Here is a 22,162-nt window from a genome sequence, read left to right on the forward strand (position 1 = left end):
CCAGAGTCCAGGATAATTCTTCTATTTTGCCCCGTCCCCCAGCCCCGCCTCACAGTTGCTAGTTTTCAGTGTTTTATAAAACCTGTGGAATAACTTCTCTCTTTGAATCTTCACCAGGCACTCGTCCTCCGCTGCCTCACCAGGGCGATCTCCTGCCCCCGTTGCCCCCAGCAATACCCCACCAGCGTGTCTGACCCCCTGCCCGCCACCGATGGAGCCGCTGCCTCAGTGAAGAACAGTTCCCGGGGCAAGGAGAGCAAGTCGGAGCGGCTGAGAACAGAGAGCTTCGCGCCGACGAAGCCGCCCACTGCGGCAGTGGATCACGGGTGGGCGGCGCAGAGAAGCAGCGACGGCAGTCTGCCTTTCCAGGGCACTCCAGTCCTCCAGTATAACACCAGTCAGGGGAAACAGCACTCGCCAGAACCGCACGCCACGAGTGTCTGTAACCAGCAGAATCAGGAAAAGAACCTGAATAAACTCTTCTCAATACAGGAGCGGGAGCTGCGTGTTCTGGGTAAGACCAGCATGACGGCCGCCTGCTTCATTGACGCGATTATCATGCAGCAAATTTCTTGCGATCAGGCGAAGAGGGAGAGAGGTTCCCTGAGTGCAGAGCCTGCTGGCGATGGTAAGATCAGCAACGATGCTGCGTTTGTTCCTACACCAGCTTACACTTCCTGCCCCGCTGTCGGACAAACCCATGTTGTGGGAGACAAGAGTTTTTCTTATCAAAGACAAGTTTTAATCTGCATCCATACTATATAAAACTCCCACTCCCCTCCCCCCCTTCCCTCCCCTCCCCTCCCCTCCTCTCCTCTCCCCTCCCCTCCTCTCCTCTCCCCTCCCCTCCCCTCCTCTCCTGCCCCCCTCTCCCCTCCTCTCCTGCCCCCCTCTCCCCTCCCCTCTCCCACCCTCTCCCCTCCCCTCCTCTCCCCTCCCGCCCCCTCTCCTCTCCCCTCCCGTCCCCCTCCCCTCTTCTCCCCTCCCCTCCTCTCCCCTCCCGCCCCCTCTCTCCCCTTCTCTCCCCTCTCCCCTCCCCTCCCCTCTCCCCTCCCCTCCTCTCCCCTTCTCTCCCCTCTCCTCTCCTCTCCCCTCCCGCCCCCGCCTCTCCCCTCCCCTCTCCCCTCCTCTCTCTCTCCCCTCCCCTCCCCTTATTTGATGTTTCTCCTTTGTTTCCACAATTTCATCTTCATTTTGCTAGCAGCTGTATTATGAATGATTTGGTAAACGTGTTGAGGATTAGACCCTGAGCTCCACCCTTTCTGCCAGGTTGTAATGGATTATTTCACACAGTTTTGTCCTTTGCCATGAGAGTCAGCTCTGAACGCGCTCTTTATACCGTTAAAGCACTGGGGCAGGATTGCTTCAGCTTCCTGCTGGGTATTCAGGGCTGCGCTGACGCCTCAATAAAGCTGATATCAGGTTATGTTTTGTGAGGTGGAAAGTTCTGGAATGCAGCTGCAAAGCACGCACCAGTAGCGAGTGGCGAATTGTTCAGCTCACTGGGTTAAAGATTGCGTTTGTTAGTAAATTGCTGAATGTACGGTTTGGAAAAGCTTTGGTGCTGATTGTCACTCCGAGGCTGGGCTGCAGATTCCTGGGAAGTCTACCCAGCAACACATCATCAAGGATGTCATCTTTCTAAAGAATGTCTTGTGATTTGTTCCTGTGACTCGGCTCCCCAGGTGGTTATAATCCAAACTGTTCAGATGGAATAGAAGCAACAATCCCTGCAAGTTCTCCACCACCGTCTCAGGAGAAAGCGTGTAACCAGCCTCAGGAAACAGGAACAGAAGCACGGCAAAGATCACAGGGTTGGTACTGAGGACAGTCAGTGCACTATGACCTGCCTTTAATCACAGCCTGTTCCTGGCCAAGAATCTCAGCTAATACTAGAATAGAAATTACTGTTGGATATATTGGCAGATTCATGTGTTAATCCTCTGTCGCTATTGGAACAGACCAGCACCTCCAGGCCAAGCAATGTCATGCCAGTATGTTAGAGATTGGGCTCCCAATACTGGCAGCTGACTGTGATTAAAGGGGCATGATGTTGGTGGAAGTGTTCGAGACTTTCCTTGTGGAATAGAAGATCCTGCTGCTGTCCTCATAGTAACGCCAGGTTCACTACATCCAACAGTTTATGTCATTCCATTGGGCATTGCCAGCGAGATTCGCAGAATTCCCAGAAACTTGTGATTGAAAAAGTTGAAAGCTGAAAAATTACAAATGAACTGATAAAAGAAAGAAGGAGCTTCCGTTTATGTAACAACTTTCACCCCTTCAGCACGTCCCAGAATGTTTCATTATTTTGAAGTGTAATCACTGATGTAATGTATGAAATACAGCAGTAAATTAGCGCAATTAGGACTTATTATTATTAGGACAAATTAGGACTAGACAGACTAGATACAGGAAGGATGTTCCCGATGGTCGGGGAGTCCAGAACCAGGGGTCACAGTCTAAGGATAAGGGGTAAGCCATTTAGGACAGAGATGAGGAGGAATTTCTTCACCCAGAGAGTGGTGAACCTGTGGAATTCTCTACCACAGAGGGCGGTGGAGGCCAATTCATTAAATATATTCAAGAAGGAGTTAGATATATTTCTTAAGGCTAAAGGGATCAAGGGATATGGGGAGAAAGCAGGGACAGGGTACTGAATTTGGATGATCAGCCATGATCTCATTAAATGGCGGAGCAGGCTCGAGGGGCCGAATGGCCTACTCCTGCTCCTATCTTCTATGTTTCTATGCAAAGCAAGATCCCACAAACAGTAATCTGCTAATGACCAGCTAACCTGTTAGTGCTGTTAGTTGAGGGATAACTATTGGTTAGGACACCGGGGATTAACCTCCCCTGCTCTTCCAGTAGTGTCCCTGGGAGATTTTACATCCACCTGAGAGGTCAGACATGTGCCTTGGTTTAACCATCCGAAAGATGGCACCGCCGACAGTGCAGCGCTCCCTCAGTACTGCCCCTCTGACAATGCAGCACTCCCTCAGTACTGCCCCTCCGACAGTGCAGCGCTCCCTCAGTACTGCCCCTCCGACAATGCAGCGCTCCCTCAGTACTGCCCCTCCGACAATGCAGCACTCCCTCAGTACTGCCCCTCCGACAGTGCAGCGCTCCCTCAGTACTATCCCTTCGACAGTGCAGCGCTCCCTCAGTACTGCCCCTCCGACAGTGCGGCACTCCCTCAGTACTGCCCCTCCGACAGTGCGGCGCTCCCTCAGTACTGCCCCTCCGACAGTGCGGCGCTCCCTCAGTACTGCCCCTCCGACAGTGCGGCGCTCCCTCAGTACTGCCCCTCCGACAGTGCAGCGCTCCCTCAGTACTGCCCCTCCGACAGTGCGCGCTCCCTCAGTACTGCCCCTCCGACAGTGCGGCGCTCCCTCAGTACTGCCCCTCCGACAGTGTGGCGCTCCCTCAGTACTGCCCCTCTGACAGTGTGGCGCTCCCTCAGTACTGCCCCTATGACAGTGCAGCACTCCCTCAGCACTGCACTGGGAGTGTTAATCTAGATTATGTGCTGAAGCATCTTGAGCCACGAATGATAGTTTCCAAGATCCCTTTTAATTGTGTTTTAGATCTTTTACATAGTCAACAGATGTGAAATCAAGGACAGTTGAAGTGCTGAAATGCCATGTTCTACACTAATCATTCTCGTTGCTTCGATAACGTCCACAGCTGCTGCCCCGTGACTGATAAAGATTGTTGTTTTGTCTGCAGCAGCTCAGAAAGTCTCTGTATCAGAGAGCCAAATGCAACATATCCAGGCAGTTCCTGAGAGGACCTTCTCCCCCGGGCAGCAGCCTCACCTCGCGCAGTTCCCCAAAGGCCAGCAGCGGTTTGTCACCCTCGCTCAGCACATCGATGCAAGTCAATCCATTGATTCATTCTGATCTTTGCATGTTTTGTAACGGGCGTGTTACCGTGATTGTATTGAATGGATGGGCTTCCTCGTGTAGATACCAGGGAATGGGCTGTGTTGGTGTCTTTTAATTAGTGTTGTGGCAATTCGTTACATTTCCCAAACCTCTCCTCACTCTCAGTGACAATTTTAAATTGATGATTCCTCGTCACTGACTCCACAACTGAGGAAATCGTTTCTCCCTATTCACTCTATCGAAACCCTTCATCATTTTAAAAACTCTTGTTAAATCTCTTAACCTTCTCTGCTCCCATGGGAATAATCCCAGTATCTGCAGTCCCTCTTCATCGCTAGAGTTAGAGAGAAGACTGTCATTCTATCTATCTGTCATTTTATCTTTTGAAGCCTCACCGTAGCCCGGTGGACAAATCAGTCAATGTATTGTCAACGGAAAACTAACCTTTCGTTTCTCACAGGAGGTAATCACACAGGATTACACCCGCAACCACCCACAGCAAGTGAGCTCTCAGCCAGCCCTGCAATCACAGCGATACCCATTTCAGCAGCTGATGACTTCAGTTCCCCACCAGGAGTACACTCACCACTGCAGGATGGTGACCAAGTCGTTTGGGGACAAGGGCAACACAAGGTAAAAAAAACACAACCCCATCATCTTCACAAACACCCCCGCACCGTTCTAATGATGTTTGTTATCCGCTCACGACCCCCCAGTTATTCATTAGAAACTTCTCGGGAACTTGTGTGGAGTTTAAAGCTGCCTTTGGCAGACGATCCTGCCTCAGTTTTCAGTTGGTGAGTCCTCCCATTCGGTCAGGTTGCCGCGAGGTGCCAGTGATTATAGTTCTGCCCCACTAATGCTGCTGCTGCTGCTTCCTGAATCCTTTCAACCCGTTGGTATTTGTGGATGTTTCCAGTAACAGAGGTGATAAAACATTCCTTCTGATTTGTAGGACAGCGCGATCCCCTGGAAGTGTGTCAGAGGATGGGATTGAAGCGGTCTCCCCGGTGCAGGGTCCTGGAGACCTGGAAGTGTCGCAGTGCCCCACAGTTCCTGCACTGTACCGAGACATGGAGCCTGAGCAAAGGTACTGAGCACCATTGCACAGAATGCCTCAACTTCTTGTTGTCGGCGTGATAGGTGTGTGTGAGGACGGCGTATGTGAGGCAGGATTTGAGCTGGTTAATGGAAGTTGCAGCAGCCCCTGAGTAACTGTGTGTTAGTGAGGACAGAGAGGCCATTCTCAGGAGAATGGCCAATCAGAACTCACATTCAGGAGAACGGCCAATCAGAACTCACACTCAGGAGAATGGCCAATCAGAACCCACACACAAGAGAACGGCCAATCAGAGCACACAGGGGAACGGCCAATCAGAGTGCACAGGGGAACGGCCAATCACAATTCGCTCAAGAGAATGGCCAATCAGAACGCACAGGGGAGAAAGACCAATTAGCAGCTTTTTATTTTGAGTTTTTATTGGGTTCGGGTAAACGCACCAGCCAATTGTGCGGAGAGCAAGATCCCATGAACAAAGTAAGATTAACAACCAGATAATCTGTTTGAGTGATTTGGTGGAGGACACTGGGAGAACTTCCAATAGTGCCGTGGGGTCTTCACAGCAACAAAATTATTGATTGAATAAGTGTCAGAGCATTAGAAAATTATGAAAGAGTGACTTTTATTTCTCATTTTCAAAAGAAAAAGAATTGAGACAGGATTTCGGGATTTTCCTTGTTGCGGTTGGTTTTATTTATGCCATTATTTGGCAAAAAAGTTCAAATAAAACCAAAATCCAAACTGAGTCCAACTTTAAATAAAAGCCGAAATAACAACAGAAAAAGCTGGAAAAACTCAGCAGGCCTGGCAACATCCGTGGAGAGAAATTAGAGTCGATGTTTCGGGTCAAACCCTTTCTCAAAACTGGAAAGGTAATGAAATAGATCTTTAAATAAAAGCTCATTTCCTGCTTTAACCATCACAGCACTGGTGCAGGACACAACAAACCAGGGGGATCCCAGCTTCCAGCTCTGGTCTGCACTGAAGTAGCTTTCGATAGATCCAGACACCCCTGGGGAAAGGGGGAGGGAATGTGCAGGACTCCCACTCCTGATCTGTGTCCGGCACCCCTCAGGCACAACATCACTGTCAGGAGAGAGAGAAAGGAAGATTAGCGAGAAAGGAAATCTGCCGATTCTGTGACTGTAGATAATGTGACTGTGAGTAACGAGAGACCGGGGTGAGGGACTGCTGTAATCCGGATCCTGTTAAACCCCTTAGAGGTGAGGGTCACGACTGCAGCATCAGCTGCTGAACGGCTGGCGATGAGGCTCCTCTCCAATTACTCTCAGCCCTGCTACCGAATCGATACACACACTGGGCGAGGACAGAATACAGCTTTATAATCTTTAGTTCGTACAGCTTCAGTATTAAACCAGAACATCTGGCCAACCTCTGGAGGCACTGCACTGATTGGCCATTTAACTTCCCGCACAGATCGATTAGCGCTGAAGGGGCCGGTGAATGTGGGTGATGGGGAGAGTAACTGAGTGTTGTGTTGGCAGGATGGAATCGCGATCTCCAGGGAGTGGGACTCAGCCTCCGGCCTTCTTCAGCAAGCTGACGGAGAGCACCTCGCCCATGGTCAAATCCAAGAAGCAGGAAATTATCAAGAAGCTGAGTGGAGTGAGTGGAGGCGAGTCCGATTACAGTAAGGATCCTCCATTAATCGTTAGTCTAACCAGGGCACTAATGGACTCTCTCCAGATCCCGCATTCTGCCAGCGCCGCTTGTCCATTACTGACAGGGGGAGGAAACCATTTCACTGAGGCCTTGGCCTTCCCCAGGGGAGATTGTGGCAATGGGATGAGATCCGGGTGAAGAGCCGGAGCGAACCGGCTGACAGAGATATTTAAAGACAATATCGCTCCGAGATTCCAGTCCATCAATCACGCTCGCTCAGTGTGCGCTCACTGAGGACAGTTCACACTGGGACAGATACTGTGGATACACCGTGTAAGTGTGTGCACCTGTGCCGACCTGTTAAATTGTAGACCAAGAGGGAAAAATTCGGTTGGTTAGCACCTCTGGGGGGCGCTAACGAGGCGCGAGGAACTTAGCGCCCGAGCTCGGCGATTTTAGCGCCACTCGCAAAATTGACCAGTCATTTTGTGGCGGCACTAAACACTACCACCACGATCTCCTGCGCCCGCAGATCGTGACGTCAGTCGAGCGTGCAACGCCCCGGTAGCGCCCCAGACCGGATATTGAGTCACGCCCCCTGCCTTAGCGCCTGCCGCTAGGAACGACAGGTAGAGGGTCACGTTTTCAAGTCGGGAAGGGGCTGGGTGAGTGCTATTTAAAGGCGGGCACTTCCTGCCTTTTCTTGTCGGCAAAATTTTTGGTTTTAACACTGTCCTAAGGAGTTTTGGCCCTCAGCACCACTTTTGAGGTTCCTAAGCACCGAGCTCTTTCCCTAGGCCTGTCCATTAGTGCTTCCAACACAATTGCTTTCGAGGTCTCCCCAGGCCGAGATTCAAGGCTGCAATGAGCAGGGAGTGGCTGGCCAGCAAGATGGCCCCTCCCCTTTAAGAACTGGATGGCGCCAGTCTGTCTGGCTTCCATGGTAACGGACATCGCCTGAGCTTCGGTAGCGTTCTGAGGTAGCGCCTCGCTCCCCGACGTTTGCACCTTAAGAGAGGTGTGTGTAGCGCCTGATTTAGCGCTCAAATCACCTCCAGGGGCGATAGAGGCCAATTTTGCAGTTGGAGGTGATAATTAGCACCAGGCGCTAAACTTTGTGTCCGGCCGATATTAACGCCCCAAAATGGGCGATACCCAACTTTTCCCCCCAAGTGTTTTCTGTGATTTATTCGGGAGACAATGGGGATATTTTTAGTCTTTGTTTAATTATTATTAGATTATAATAACCGTTTTTCCTTCCAGACATTGGGCAGCCAGGGACTGAAATATTCAACATGCCAGCGACTACATCAGCAGGTGAGAGCCCAGAACCATCGGACGGAAGGATTTCTTCCTTTGCCGTCTGGGGTAAACTACAGAGTAACTGTAAAACTATCGAATAACTCCAAGCAGCCCGCGCCACTCACTCAGTGCACGGCATCCTGTTATTGTGGTGAGGTCATTGTTTATGGTTTCAATACGCCGCTGCTTAACATAAAATTTTGTTTTCAATTTGGGAAATGTGTGGAATGCACGGTCAATGATTTACGTTCAGGTTAACAGCTATTTCTGGGTTACTTTGTGCTGATTGGACAGACTAATCAATGTGAAAACTTTTACTAGAACAACATAGATTTTAAACCCAGGGTTTAAGCAGAATCCCAGCACCAGGACTGGTGTTGTAGGAAAGAGCAGTGTAACTATTCTAGAGTTAGACATTGGCTGATTGAGATTGACGCACTGTTTCTCTGTGCTCTTATCACAGAGCCAAATATTGGATCTAACTGCTGTGGGTTCTAATCAAGTAAATGACACTCCTTGTATTAGCTGTACTTGATGTGCCTGTATTAATTCACTCCTTACATTAACTCCCTGTCGCACTGCTAACGAGGAATGAAAATTCCAATCAGCTGGAAATGTTATGAGCAAAATCCTGAATTAATGAACTTGAAAATGGTTTCAGATGAGACTTGGTTCTGTTCAGAGAAACTAGACAGATAATGAATGGAATTGGCGGAGGAAATCCCAGGTTAAGCTTTGTTCGCCTTGTATTAGTTCTGCATGAGTAGGGTTTGTGCAGGATGTGCACCAGTGATGAGCTTGTGGGCAGGTGTTGAAAGGGCCTTCGCTGATGGAGCACCATTGCATCGTGGCCAGTTCCAGGGTTAATACCTGAGCCAATCGGAAGAGTTTTACCATGACCAGTCCTGGCTGGTGTCACCTCCCTCGTACTGAGCACCTAACATCCCACCCAATAAACACCCTGCTTTGTCCAGTGATGAACCTTCTGGAAAAAGTGTTGAACCAGGTGCTGCTGATTCACTAATTGGATGCAGTGAACATAAGAATTAGGAGCAGGAGTCGGCCATTCAGCCCCTCGAGCCTGCTCTGCCATTCGGCCCCTCGAGCCTGCTCTGCCATTCGGCCCCTCGAGCCTGCTCCGCCATTCAATGCCTGATCTTCCAGCTCAACTCCACTTTCCTGCCTGATCCCCATACCTCTTGATTCCCTACAAAAGTCCCAATGATTGTTTTGTATTCCTTTATAATTTATCACTAAAGTCACCATGATGGCATAGTGGTTAGCACTGTTGCCTCACAGCGCCAGGGACCCGGGTTTGAATCCGGCCTCGGGCGACTGTCTGTGTGGAGTTTGCACATTCTCCCAGTGTTTGCGTGGGTTTCCTCCGGGTGCTCCGGTTTCCTCCCACAGTCCAAAGATGTGCGGGTTAGGTTGATTGGCTATGATAAATTGACCCTTAGTGTTAGGGGGATTAAATACGTGGGGTTATGGGGATAGGGTGGGATATGTGTCGGTGCAGGCTCGATGGGCCGAAATGGCCTCTATCTGCACTGTGGGGTTTCTGTGATTCTGTGATCTACACAAATTGGAAGCCCCGAATTCAGGGTTTCTTAAATACACCTGATGTCAACATTGAATCCTTCTTCTATTTTAGGTCCTCTCGAGCCATTCTTCAGCTGAGAGACCAGGCTCATAGGTCCCTGTCAGTGAGACTCCTAAACCCTCTGCTGAGAGCCATTCTCCCCACTTTCCACCGGCCCTGCATCTTGGAGCCACCCTGTCACCAGCTCCTCCTGTCACTAATTTTAGGGAAACAATCAATACAAAAATAAATGAGAAATACGATTTTTTTCATCGACAGTTTTTTTCTGATAATCTTTGCCAGGATGGATTTGACCTCCCATGTTCATCATTAATGTGGTGTGGAGATGCCGGAGTTGGACTGGGATCATTAATGTTGGCCCAGTTCTACTCGTATCTAAGATGTTGCTCTGGGTTACCGAGCGATGTTCTCCATTCCCCCCCATTAGCCACTAACGTGGACAATGCAGCGTCCAAGCCCCATCAGCCCAACGTTCTTCGATGACTTTTGACATTATGAAGCTACAAAACTCAGGATTTCACTGTCAAACTTTTTAAAGTCACTGTTCATTAGCTTACAATTAGAAATTTTAATTCATTAAACATGGAAAACTAACAGCGAGATATTTGATTATATTTTCTCTGATGTAAGCCCAGAGTTTTATTAATGTTTAGCTACATGTTAATCTTGGCGGTTTCACTAACCGAGTTACAGACTAAAACCCCGCCAAGAAACACACTAGCCAACCAATTGAAAATAAGTGAAGTGAAAGGGTCTTTGAGTGAAGAGTTCCTCTCTGGCCCCGAGTCCATTTAATGAATTATTAGCACAGAACCTGTGTGTATAACAAAGAAGGATGAGACAGGCTCTCAGTTGGCGGAAAGAGGTCTCTGCTTCACTTGGTTGATGTGCTTGAAAGGCGAAGGATCCAGTGAAGAGCAGTGTTGCTGGCTGGAGTCCCATCAAAATGCATGTCACAGGTATAAGACGCACCTGCTTCAGTGCGAAGCGTCTGCAAACGTTCTCGATGCGTTAGGCGGGAGGGTGAATATTATACTGGTTGAATGATGGGCGAGTGTCTGGAACATTTAATTAAATTCTAACCTCGGAGAGTCAATGGGCCAGCACTTTTTTCAGATTTACTTTAGTCTATAATAAGCTGTGGCATGGATTGCATCGCAACACTGTGATCTTTCATTGTTTGCTGGTAAAGTTTGTTGCCTGCTGATACAATGCTCACTGTTTGTTTCTTCCCTCCTGCTCCTCTCCCTCTTGTTTTGCCTTCTCTCAACCCTCCTTTTTTATACTGGTTTCTTCTCCCTCTTTCCCTCCTCTCTCCCAGGGTCAGTAAGTTCTAGAAGCCAATCCATGGCAGATCATTCCGGTAACAACATGGGTTTGGAGGACATTATTAGGAAGGCCTTAATGGGCAAATATGATGACCGTGGGGAAGAGCGTACATCGGTCACTTCCGCTGCTATTAACCCAATGGCTGTCAGTGCTAGCTCCAATGCTGCCACTGAAGGACAGAGTGAAGACATTCGCTGCTTTCCCTCAACAGGTCTGCATCCCCCTTCTCACTGACAGTTTGTATCCAGGACAGGATTAGCGTGCACTCACTTAAACCCATGTACACGAATATATCGAGCATTCAGAGTATCCAGGGCAGGATTAGCGTGCACACACTTAAACCCATGTACACGAATATATCGAGCATTCAGAGTATCCAGGGCAGGATTAGCGTGCACTCACTTAAACCCATGTACACGAATATATCGAGCATTCAGAGTATCCAGGGCAGGATTAGCGTGCACACACTTACACGAGTACACTATGCTGTGCAGGGATAACACTGTCAGGTGGCAAAGGAGAGGGTTTGATGCTGGGAATTAGCCCAGGAAATGAAATAGTAACACACGGGAGATTTTAGACAAGACTATTTAGTCACATGTTTTTATTCCTTTTCTAATGTGAATATATTTATAAACAATAACACTTTACACTTCTAACTCAGGCAATGGTTCAAGTCTAATTGGAAATGTTTGGACCTGTGTTTTCTGGGCCTTGCACGTGCTTACGGCCCAGCTCTGCTTCTGATGGTCTCTGTATCCAAAATATAATCGGCAACGATAAAAAGTGCAACCGACTCGCCAGTGTTTTATCGATGAACATTTACAGTTAAACAAGAAACACCAGCAGAATATTCAGACACTCACAGCTTGGGAAGAAATTAAAATAAACAGACTTTGTTCCCTTTGTAGAAATGTGAAGAGTGAGAATTGAGTAAATTCAGATTAAACAGATTAACACAGTGAAAGTATCGTATTAAAATGTTTTGTATTTTCTCTGTGCTACAAACAGTTGAATGAATTGGAATAGTTTCTGAGAGTAAATGGACAGCGTGTGCAGGCGTGAGGACGACTGTGATCACAGCCATTGTTGTGTGCAGGCGTGAGGACGACTGTGATCACAGCGATTGTTGTGTTGAGCTGGAGATGTTGATATAATGGAGATGAATGATTTGATGCTGGGACTCAGATTGGTGGCCTTTTATTTGCAGGTGGAGGGAAGCCAACACTGGGCGGCCGGTCCAACGGCAGGAAAGCCAAATCTCCAGTGCCCGGCCTGGTGTACTGCGAGAGACCAGCCTCCACACATTCAGACAGTGACTGTCACAGGCGGACTCCTCTAACAAACCAGGTGTGGGAGGACAGACCCTCCTCCACAGGTAGGATCACCTCCTCTCTCGGTTTGGCCAACACCTGTTCACAAATGTGGTTCACAGAGACTTAAAAACTCATCGATATGTCAGAGCATTGAAGCCAATCCAGGCAGTGTGTGCCCTGTAAGTGAATGTTGCTGTTCTACAGAATGGTGCAATTCAGACTTTTCACTTACAGTCCACCACACTTCTCAACCAATCAATAGCCAAACAGAATGAGCAACTGCCTCCAAAAGGACGAATGGAATAAAATAGGCGAACAAATGTATTTCCGAGGCAAGGTTTGCTTATTCACTGCGAGAGGCCGTTCGCAGCTTCCAGGAGGTGTAACTACCGTCCAAGCACATCTGAGAAATATGGAACATTGCTTCACTGTGGCAGGGGCAGAAACCTGATTGGAGAGATTCAAACAGACAGCTATAGGAAAGATGAGCACGGATTTGGAAATGACAACATGTTCAAGGACTCTGGAGAGGAAAGGGAGGCTGGAGATGGCACAGAAGATTGCAAGGACAGAGGGGATTCTCAAGTCTAGAAAAAAAAGCCCAAATTATTGTCTCTCTTCATAATTTCATAACTGTAACCTCCTCATGTTCACCAGTTGTGCTTCAGTGGGTAGCATTCATGCCTCTGAGTCAACAGGAGACTTGAGCACAAAATCTAGGCTGACACTTTAGTGCGGTACTGAGACAGCGCCGCACTGTCGGAGGGGCAGTACTGAGGGAGTGCTGCACTGTCGGACGGGCAGTACTGAGGGAGTGCTGCACTGTCGGAGGGGCAGTACTGAGGGAGGGCTGCACTGTCGGAGGGGGAGTACTGAGGGAGCGCCGCACTGTCGAAAGGGCAGTACTGAGGGAGTGCCGCACTGTTGGAGGGGCAGTACTGAGGGAGCGCCGCACTGTCGGAGGGGCAGTACCGAGGGAGCGCCGCACTATCGGAGGAGCAGTACCGAGGGAGCGCCACACTGTCAATGGGGCAGTAATGAGACAGTACCGCACTGTCAGAGGGGCAGTACTGAGACAGTGCCACACTTTCGAAGGGGCAGTACTGAGGGAGTGCTACACTGTCGGAGGGACAGTACTGAGGGAGCGCCGCAGTGTCGGAGGGGCAGTACTGAGGGAGCGCCGCACTGTCGGAGGGGCAGTACTGAGGGAGCGCTGCACTGTCGGTGGGACAGTACTGAGGGAGTGCTGCACTGTTGGAGGGGCAGTACTGAGGGAGCGCCGCACTGTCGGAGGGTCAGCATTGAGAGCGCCGCACTGTCGGAGGGGCAGTACTGAGGGAGCGCGGCACTGTCAGAGGGGCAGTACTGAGGGAGCGCGGCACTGTCGGAGGGGCAGTACTGAGGGAGCGCCGCACTGTCAGAGGGGCAGTACTGAGGGAGCGCCGCACTGTCGGAGGGGCAGTACTGAGGGAGCACCGCACTGTCGGAGGGGCAGTACTGAGACAGTGCCGCACTGTCGGAGGGGCAGTACTGAGGGAGTGCTGCGCTGTTGGAGGGGCAGTACTGAGGGAGTGCCGCACTGTCGGAGGAGTAGTACTGAGGGAGCGCCGCACTGTCGGAGGGGCAGTACTGAGGGAGCGCCGCACTGTCGGAGGGGCAGTACTGAGGGAGTGCTGCGCTGTCAGAGGGGCAGTACTGAGGGAGCGCCACACTGTCGGAGGGGCAGTACTGAGGGAGCGCCGCACTGTCGGAGGGGCAGTACTGAGGGAGTGCTGCGCTGTCAGAGGGGCAGTACTGAGGGAGCGCTGCACTGTCGGAGGGGCAGTACTGAGGGAGTGCTGCGCTGTCGGAGGGGCCGTCTTTCGGAGGAGACGTTAAACCAAGGACCCGTCTGTTCTCTCAGGTGGACGTAATAAAATGCCATTGTACTATTTGAAGAAGAGCAGGGGAGTTCTGCCTGATATGATAGGTTGGTGTGAGACTATGATATTGGTTGGTACAGTCTTTGTAAGGAAGGGGCTTTCTCTCAATCTCTGCTTTGGTTTGTTTGTAGGATCTGCTCCCTTTCCCTACAACGTCCTGACGCACAGACTACCCGCAGGCCTGGCCCCGACATCCCTCGTTCCCCCTCCAGCCATCATTCCGCAGACCACTTCAGCAAGCCAGCAACGCTCCTGGGAGAGAGAAGGGGAGCCCGAGCCACTGCTGTCCTCACAGTACGAAACTCTGTCCGACAGTGAATAGACTGTGAGCAGCTGTCAGCTGGAGCGGGGACATACCAGGCAGCCGCTGGGACGGGAAGAAACGCTCCTTGAGCTGAGCTGGCAGGACAGTGATTCCAATCCGTGAACCATTCACCCGCTGAAGGTCACTCGGGCTCCATGGACTGCATGTTGTGTTGTCATTGGTCGATATTTCTGAGTTATTTACCATTGTTCCTGTCAGAAGCTGGGTCCGCTGTCCGTCACTTCACCTTTGAACAAAGCAAGGTTTATTTTTTATTTTTTTATTGTGTAAAGTTTTAAACTGATTGTTGTTAAAGTGCCATTTTATGTTTCCTTCTCTCATTAAAAATGAATTTTGATGATGCACAGATTGTGTCGCGGGGCCTGGACCCTGGATCCATTTTCTCATTATGCTGAACCCGTCTTGCTTGTTCCAAGTTGAGGTGTAATCTGATCAAAGAATCTTGTTTAAGTGATTCTTACTCACAGGTCAATTCATGGAAATTCTCCAGCACTTTTTAAGGTTCAAAGTCTTTGTTCACAAACTATCCAGTGGGATGGATGGCAGAGGCTGAGCTGCGAGGAGACGCTGCGAGGAGACGCTGCGAGGAGACGGGCGAGGAGACGCTGCGAGGAGACGGGCGAGGAGACGCTGCGAGGAGACGGGCGAGGAGACTGGGCGAGGAGACGCTGCGAGGAGACGGGCGAGGAGACGCTGCGAGGAGACGGGCGAGGAGACGCTGCGAGGAGACGGGCGAGGAGACGCTGCGAGGAGACGGGCGAGGAGACGCTGCGAGGAGACGGGCGAGGAGACGGGCGAGGAGACGCTGCGAGGAGACGGGCGAGGAGACGCTGCGAGGAGACGGGCGAGGAGACGCTGCGAGGAGACGGGTCTCGATGCCCCTCCATCAAATTATGGAGGAGATTTCCTGCAGCCCCCTTCATTGAGAATATGTCACAGTTCATAATTGGCTCGGGATCACAGTGGATTCTGGTAAATCCGATGTTCTTGCTGCCTCCAGTCAAATGTCCCAGATACAACACGGCTGTGATCAGGAGCGGGTGGAATTCGTCTCGTTTAATTAACACACTTTTTCACGTCATTTGCAAAGGGATTCCCGACCATGTCAATTTCCTCAGCTGAAAAGCGAAAGTGGGCAATTTCCTAAAGTTCGCTCGTGGGAAATTTAATCCCAAGATAAAGTGCAAAACCTGCACAGGGTCTGTGTCTGGGACTGACACACACTTACACTCACAGACACACACACACGCACACTCACAAGCACACACTCAAACTCACTCAAACACACACTTACACTCACAAACACACATGCACATTTACACTCATACACTTACTCACACTTGCACACTCACACTTACATTTACACACACTTACACTCAAGCACCCACACTCAAACACACACACACTCACTAGCACACACTTTCACACACACTCTCACTCAAACACACACATGCACACTCACACGCACATTTACACTCATACACTTAGTCACACTCACACTTGCACACTCACACACTTACACTCACTAGCACACACTTACACATACACACACACTTACACTCTCACACATACTTTCACACACACACTCAAACACACTCGCACTCACAAACACACACACACACTTACACGCACTCACTTACACACACACATTTACACTCCACGCTTACACACACTCACCCTTACACTCACACATACATACTTACACACACACCCTTACACTTAGTTACATACAATCACACTCACATACACATACTTACACTCACACATTTACACTTACACACTCACTCACACACTCATACTTACACTCTTAAACTCACACACCCTTACACTTAGTCACATACACACACTTGCACACTCACTTATACACTCACAAACACACGCACACACACACATTTACTCACACACACTTACATTCACACTTACTCACACATACACACTTGCACTCACACACACTTAGTCACATACACACACTAGCACTCTCACACCCATACACACTCACATACACTTACACTTGCGCGCGCACATACACTCACACATTTACACATACACATTTCGTCACATACATATTTAGTCACATACACACTTACACTCACACACACATACTTACACACACACACTTATACACAGTTGCATACACACTTACAGACACTCACATTTACACTTATACACACACTTGTACACAATCACACATACACATTTACATTCACACACACACTTTCACACACACATACACTTTCACACACACTTGCATACACACTTACTTGCTCACACACACTTATACACTCACTCACACATGCACACACACACTTGCACTCACACACACACTTATACACACACACACTTACACTCACATGTACACACACAAATGCACAGATACACACTCACACACACACACACACACACACCTACTCACACACCCTTACACATACACACTTACACTGATCAGCCATGATCTAATTAAATGGCGGAGCAGGCTCAAGGGGCCGAATGGCCTACTCCTGCTCCTATCTTCTATGTTTCTATACACATTTATTCACACATACACTCACACATACACCTACTCACACACCCTTACACTTACACATCCACACTTAGTCACATACACACTCACACTTACACACACATTTACACTCAAACACACACACACTTCCACTCACACACAGACAGACAGATGCACGAGAAATAAAGTAAAATTATTTGTAAAGTGCTTAAGTGAAGCACAGGAGGTGGTTTAATAGTTAAAGTGATGTTATCCTTAGCGAAGTCAAAGATATCGATGAGATACCGAGAATGTGAGAATAGCTGAGGAGGTGTGAGGATGAAATCCTGGCAAAGTGGAGCAGGATCCAGTGACCCAGGAACCAGGCGAAGAAAACCCAGGGTGTGGAAATCAGCAGCACCGGACCCCAAACACCTCCCACCCCACCAAAGGAGGCGGAAATGGCGGAGGATGATCCGTTGACTGTGGAGGCTGGTGGGGTGAACGGTGAGGACAAGGGGAACCCTATCGTGGTTCTGGGGGGGAGGAGACGGGGTGAGGGCAGAAGTGCGGGAAATGGAATGGACACGATTGAGGGCCATGTCAACCACGGAGGAGGGGGATCCTTGGTTGTGGAAAAAGGAAGACTTATCGGATTATGAATGGAGTTTGATGGGGGGGGCAGTACCACTGTGGGCCTAATGGTGGTGCCACTGAGCAAGGTAATCTTCCATGGCTCTGGAGCGTCACCAGGTGGACTCTGGCGGTACTGCAGTGGTTCAGAGTTGCGTCAAATTAAACCAGGCCCTGGTTATTGGTTTACTGTCAGGTTATTATTAACTAACTGTGGTGGTTGATAACGGGCCCGATCGATCACTGACTGCGACAAAATAAAACAGCAGAAATAGAAAACTGCTCCTAGCCACTCCAGTATTAATGTTAAAATTGATAGAAATCACTGAATCTTTGCTCTGACTGTTTACAATCATCCTGAATATTATTACCTTATTTATTCCCTCTGCCCTTCCCCCACCCCAGGCCCTGTACCAGGTTCTATATTTAACATTGTTACTCCCAGGGTTCGGGCCTAAACCCGGCCCAGTGATAACCAATTTAGCAGGGCAGGAGCTGCACCCAATCGGAATGGGAAGTTGGGCTAAATTAGTCGGGGTCTGTTTCGAGGCGGCTCCGACTGGTATTTCCAGGTCTTGATCAAACTAACCAACGGAACTTAAAGGGACCACTGGAGGCCACTCAAAACAAGGCCCCAAAAATTAACGGGATGTGGTGTTTGTGGTGTCAGAAACTGCTCCTGCAGAAAAGTACAAATAAACTAAAGGGTACAATCCTAAAGTGGGTGCACGAACAGAGAGACCTGGCCGGGGGGGTGGGGTATGTGTGCACAAATCATTCAAGGTGGCAGGGTAGGTTGAGAAAGCAGTTAAAAAGGCTTACAGGATCCTGGGCTTCATAAATAGAGGTGTAGAGTACAAATCTGTGGAAATTATGATGAACCTGTAAAAACACTGGTTCGGCCCCAACTGGAGTATTGTGTCCAATTCTGGGCACCGCACTTTAGGAAGGATGTGAAGGCCTTAGAGAAGGTGCAGAAAGGATTTATGAGAATGATTCCAGGGATGAGGGACTTCAGTTACGTTGATAGACTGGAGAAGCTGGTGTTGTTCTCCTTGGAGCAGAGAAGATTGAGAGAAGATTTGATAGAGGTGTTCAAAATCATGAGGGGTCTGGACAGAGTAGATAGAGGGAAACTGTTCCCATTGGCAGAGGGGTCGAGAATCAGAGGACACAGATTTAAGGTGATTGGCAAAAGAACCATAAGAAATAGGAGCAGGAGTCGACCATTCGGCCCTTCGAGCTTGCTCCGCAATTCAATGAGATCATGGCTGATCTTCTGCCTCAACTCCATTCTCCGGTCCTATCGCCATATCCCTTGATGCCCTTACTGGTCAGAAATCTATCGACTTCTGTTTTGAATATACCCAATGACTGAGCCTCCACAGCCCTCTGGGGTAGAGAATTCCAAAGATTCACCACCCTCTGTGAAGAAATTTCTTCTCATCTCAGTCCTGAATGGCCTACCCTTTATCCTGAGGCTGTGGCCCCTGGTTCTAGACTCCCAAGTCATGGGAAACATTCTCGCGGCATCCACCCCATCAAGCCCTGTAATAATTTTGTATGCTTCAATAAGTTCCCCTCTCATTCTTCTGAATTCAAGAGAATACAGGCCTAGATTACTCAATCTCTTCTCAGTTATTTTACAACTTCCAAAAAATATATATTCCACTGAGAAGAAAAGGGTGTAAAAGAAAAGACAGCCATCCGTGGCTAAGTAAAGAAATTAAGGATAGTATTCGACTAAAAACAAGGGCATATAAGGTAGCCAAATCTAGTGGGAGGATAGAGGATTGGGAAAACTTTAAAAGACAGCAAAAAGTAACAAAAAGATTGATTAAGAAAGGGAAGATAGATTATGAAAGTAAATTAGCAAAAAATATAAAAACAGATAGTAAGAGTTTTTATAGTTATATAAAAAGAAAAAGGGTGGCTAAAGTAAATGTTGGTCCCTTAGAGGATGAGACCGGGAAATTAATGGTGGGAAATATGGAGATGGCAAAAACACTGAATGAATATTTTGTATCAGTCTTTACAGTAGAAGACACTAAGAATATCCCAACACTGGACAAACAGGGGGCTATGGGGGGGGAGGAGCTAAACACGATCAAAATCACTAAGGAAGTGGTACTCGGTAAAATAATGGGACTCAAGGCGGATAAATCACCTGGACCTGATGGCTTACATCCTAGGGTCTTGAGGGAAGTGGCGGTAGGGATTGTGGATGCATTGGTAATAATTTTCCAAAACTCCCTGGAATCAGCAAAGGTCCCGGCAGACTGGAAAACTGCTAATGTAACGCCCTTATTTAAAAAGGGCAGTAGACAGAAGGCTGGAAACTATAGACCGGTTAGCCTAACATCTGTGGTAGGTAAAATATTGGAGTCCATTATTAAGGAAACAGTAACAGGACATTTGGATAATCATAATTTAATAGGACAAAGTCAGCATGGTTTTATGAAGGGGAAGTCATGTTTGACAAATTTGCTGGAGTTCTTTGAGGAAGTAACATATAGGGTGGATAAAGGGGAACCAGTGGACGTACTGTATTTAGACTTCCAAAAGGCATTTGACAAGGTGCCACACAAAAGATTATTGCTTAAGATAAAAAATCACGGGATTGGGGGTAATATTCTGGTATGGATAGAGGATTGGCTATCTAACAGAAAGCAGAGAGTTGGGATAAATGGTTCATTCTCGGACTAGCAATCAGTAACTAGTGGTGTTCCACAGGGGTCAGTGCTGGGTCCCCAACTCTTTACAATCTATATTAACGATTTGGAGGAGGGGACCGAGTGTAACATATCAAAGTTTGCAGATGATACTAAGATGGGAGGGAAAGTAGTGAGTGAGGAGGACATAAAAAACCTGCAAGGGGACATCGACAGGCTAAGTAAGTGGGCAGAGATTTGGCAGATGGAATACAATACTGGAAAGTGTGAGGTTATGCACTTTGGCAGGAAAAATCGTAGAGCAAGTTATTATCTTAATGGCAAGAAACTGGAAAGTACTGAAGTACAAAGGGATCTGGGGGTCCTGGTGCACGAAACTCAAAAGGTTAGTATGCAGGTGCAGCAAATGATTAAGAAGGCCAATGGAATGTTGGCTTTCATTGCTAGGGGGATAGAATATAAAAATAGGGAGGTATTGCTTCAGTTGTACAAGGTATTGGTGAGACCGCACCTGGAATACTGCGTACAGTTTTGGTGTCCATACTTAAGAAAAGACATACTTGCTCTCGAGTCAGTACAAAGAAGGTTCACTCGGTTAATCCCGGGGATGAGGGGATGGACATATGAGGAGAGGTTGAGTAGATTGGGACTCTACTCATTGGAGTTCAGAAGAATGAGAGGCGATCTTATTGAAACATATAAGATTGTGAAGGGGTTGGATCGGGTGGATGCGGGGAGGATGTTCCCGATGATGGGTGAAACTAGAACTAGGGGGCATAGTCTTAGAATAAGGGGCTGCTCTTTCAAAACTAAGATGAGGAGGAACTACTTCACCCAGAGGGTGGTAGGTCCATGGAATATGCTGCCCCAAAAAGCTGTAGAAGCTACATCATTACATAAATTTAAAACAGAAATAGACAGTTTCCTAGAAGTAAAGGGAATTAAGGGTTACGGGGAGCGGGCAGGAATTTGGACATGAGTCTAGGTTCGGATCGGTCATGGCCCTGTGGGTAGCGGAGCGGGCCCAGGGGCCATGTAGCCTGATCCTGCTCCTATTTCGTGTGTCTAATTCTGTTAGATTCAGGAGATGGTTCAGTGATAGTAGATTGGCGGTTAGGATCAGATCAGCCATGATCTTATTGAATGGCGGAGCAGGCTCGAGGGGCCGATTGGCCTACTCCTGCTCCTATTTCTTATGTTCTTATACGAGAGTCCCGCCATCCCAGGAATCAATCTCGTGAACCTTCGTTGCACTCCCTCTATGGCAAGTATGTCCTTCCTTAGGTAAGGAGACCAAAATTGTACACAGTACTCCAGGTGTGGCCTCACCAAGGCCCTATATAATTGGAGTAAGACTTCTTTACTCCTGTACTCAAATCCTCTTGTAATGAAGGCCAACGTACCATTTGCCTTCCTAATGGCTTGCTGCACCTGCACATTCACTTTCAGTGACTCATGTACAGGGACACCCAGGTCCCTTTGAGCATCTGCATTCCCCAGTCTTTCACCATTTAGGAAATACTCTGCCTTTCTGTTTTTTCTACCAAAGTGGATAACTTCACATTTATCCACATTATATTCCATCTGCCATATTCTCGCCCACTCACTGAGCCTGTCGAGATCCCCTTGAAGCCTCTTCACATCCTCTTCACAACTGACACTTCCACCTAGCTTTGTACCATCAGCAAATTTGAAAATGTTACATTTAGTCCCCTCATCCAAATCATTGATATAGATTGTGAATAGCTGGGGCCCAAGCACTGATCCTTGCGGTACCCCACTAGTCACGGCCTGCCATCCTGAAAAAGACCCGTTTATCCCTACTCTTTGTTTTCTATCTGTTAACCAATTCTCAATCCATGCTAGTATATTACCCCCAAAGGCAACGTAAGAAAAAACTTTTTTACGCAGCGAGTGATTAAGATCCGGAAAGCACTGCCTGAAAGGGTGGTGGAGGCAGACTTAATCCTACCTTTCAAAAGGGAGTTGGATAAGTATCTGAAGGAAAAGA

The 22,162-nt window shown here is 48.4% G+C and overlaps 1 protein-coding gene across 1 annotated transcript in view; it reads left to right on the forward strand.

Annotated features, from left to right (window-relative positions):
- ncor2 (nuclear receptor corepressor 2) overlaps nt 1–14,711 on the forward strand; it is a 345,327-nt gene extending 330,616 nt beyond the window's left edge. The window contains 11 exon segments of the mRNA XM_086011816.1: nt 118–161; nt 164–628; nt 1,686–1,814; nt 3,730–3,875; nt 4,348–4,520; nt 4,843–4,977; nt 6,453–6,598; nt 7,834–7,887; nt 10,797–11,015; nt 12,015–12,182; nt 14,174–14,711. Of these exon segments, the coding sequence (XP_085867942.1) occupies nt 118–161; nt 164–628; nt 1,686–1,814; nt 3,730–3,875; nt 4,348–4,520; nt 4,843–4,977; nt 6,453–6,598; nt 7,834–7,887; nt 10,797–11,015; nt 12,015–12,182; nt 14,174–14,364 (1,870 nt within the window). The 3' untranslated portion in view covers nt 14,365–14,711.
- The last annotated feature ends 7,451 nt before the right edge of the window (nt 14,712–22,162 follow it).

Source organism: Somniosus microcephalus, chromosome 19, assembly GCF_052327205.1.
Source record: "Somniosus microcephalus isolate GS21.2 chromosome 19, FLI_Smic_1.0, whole genome shotgun sequence".
Taxonomy (NCBI): domain Eukaryota; kingdom Metazoa; phylum Chordata; class Chondrichthyes; order Squaliformes; family Somniosidae; genus Somniosus; species Somniosus microcephalus.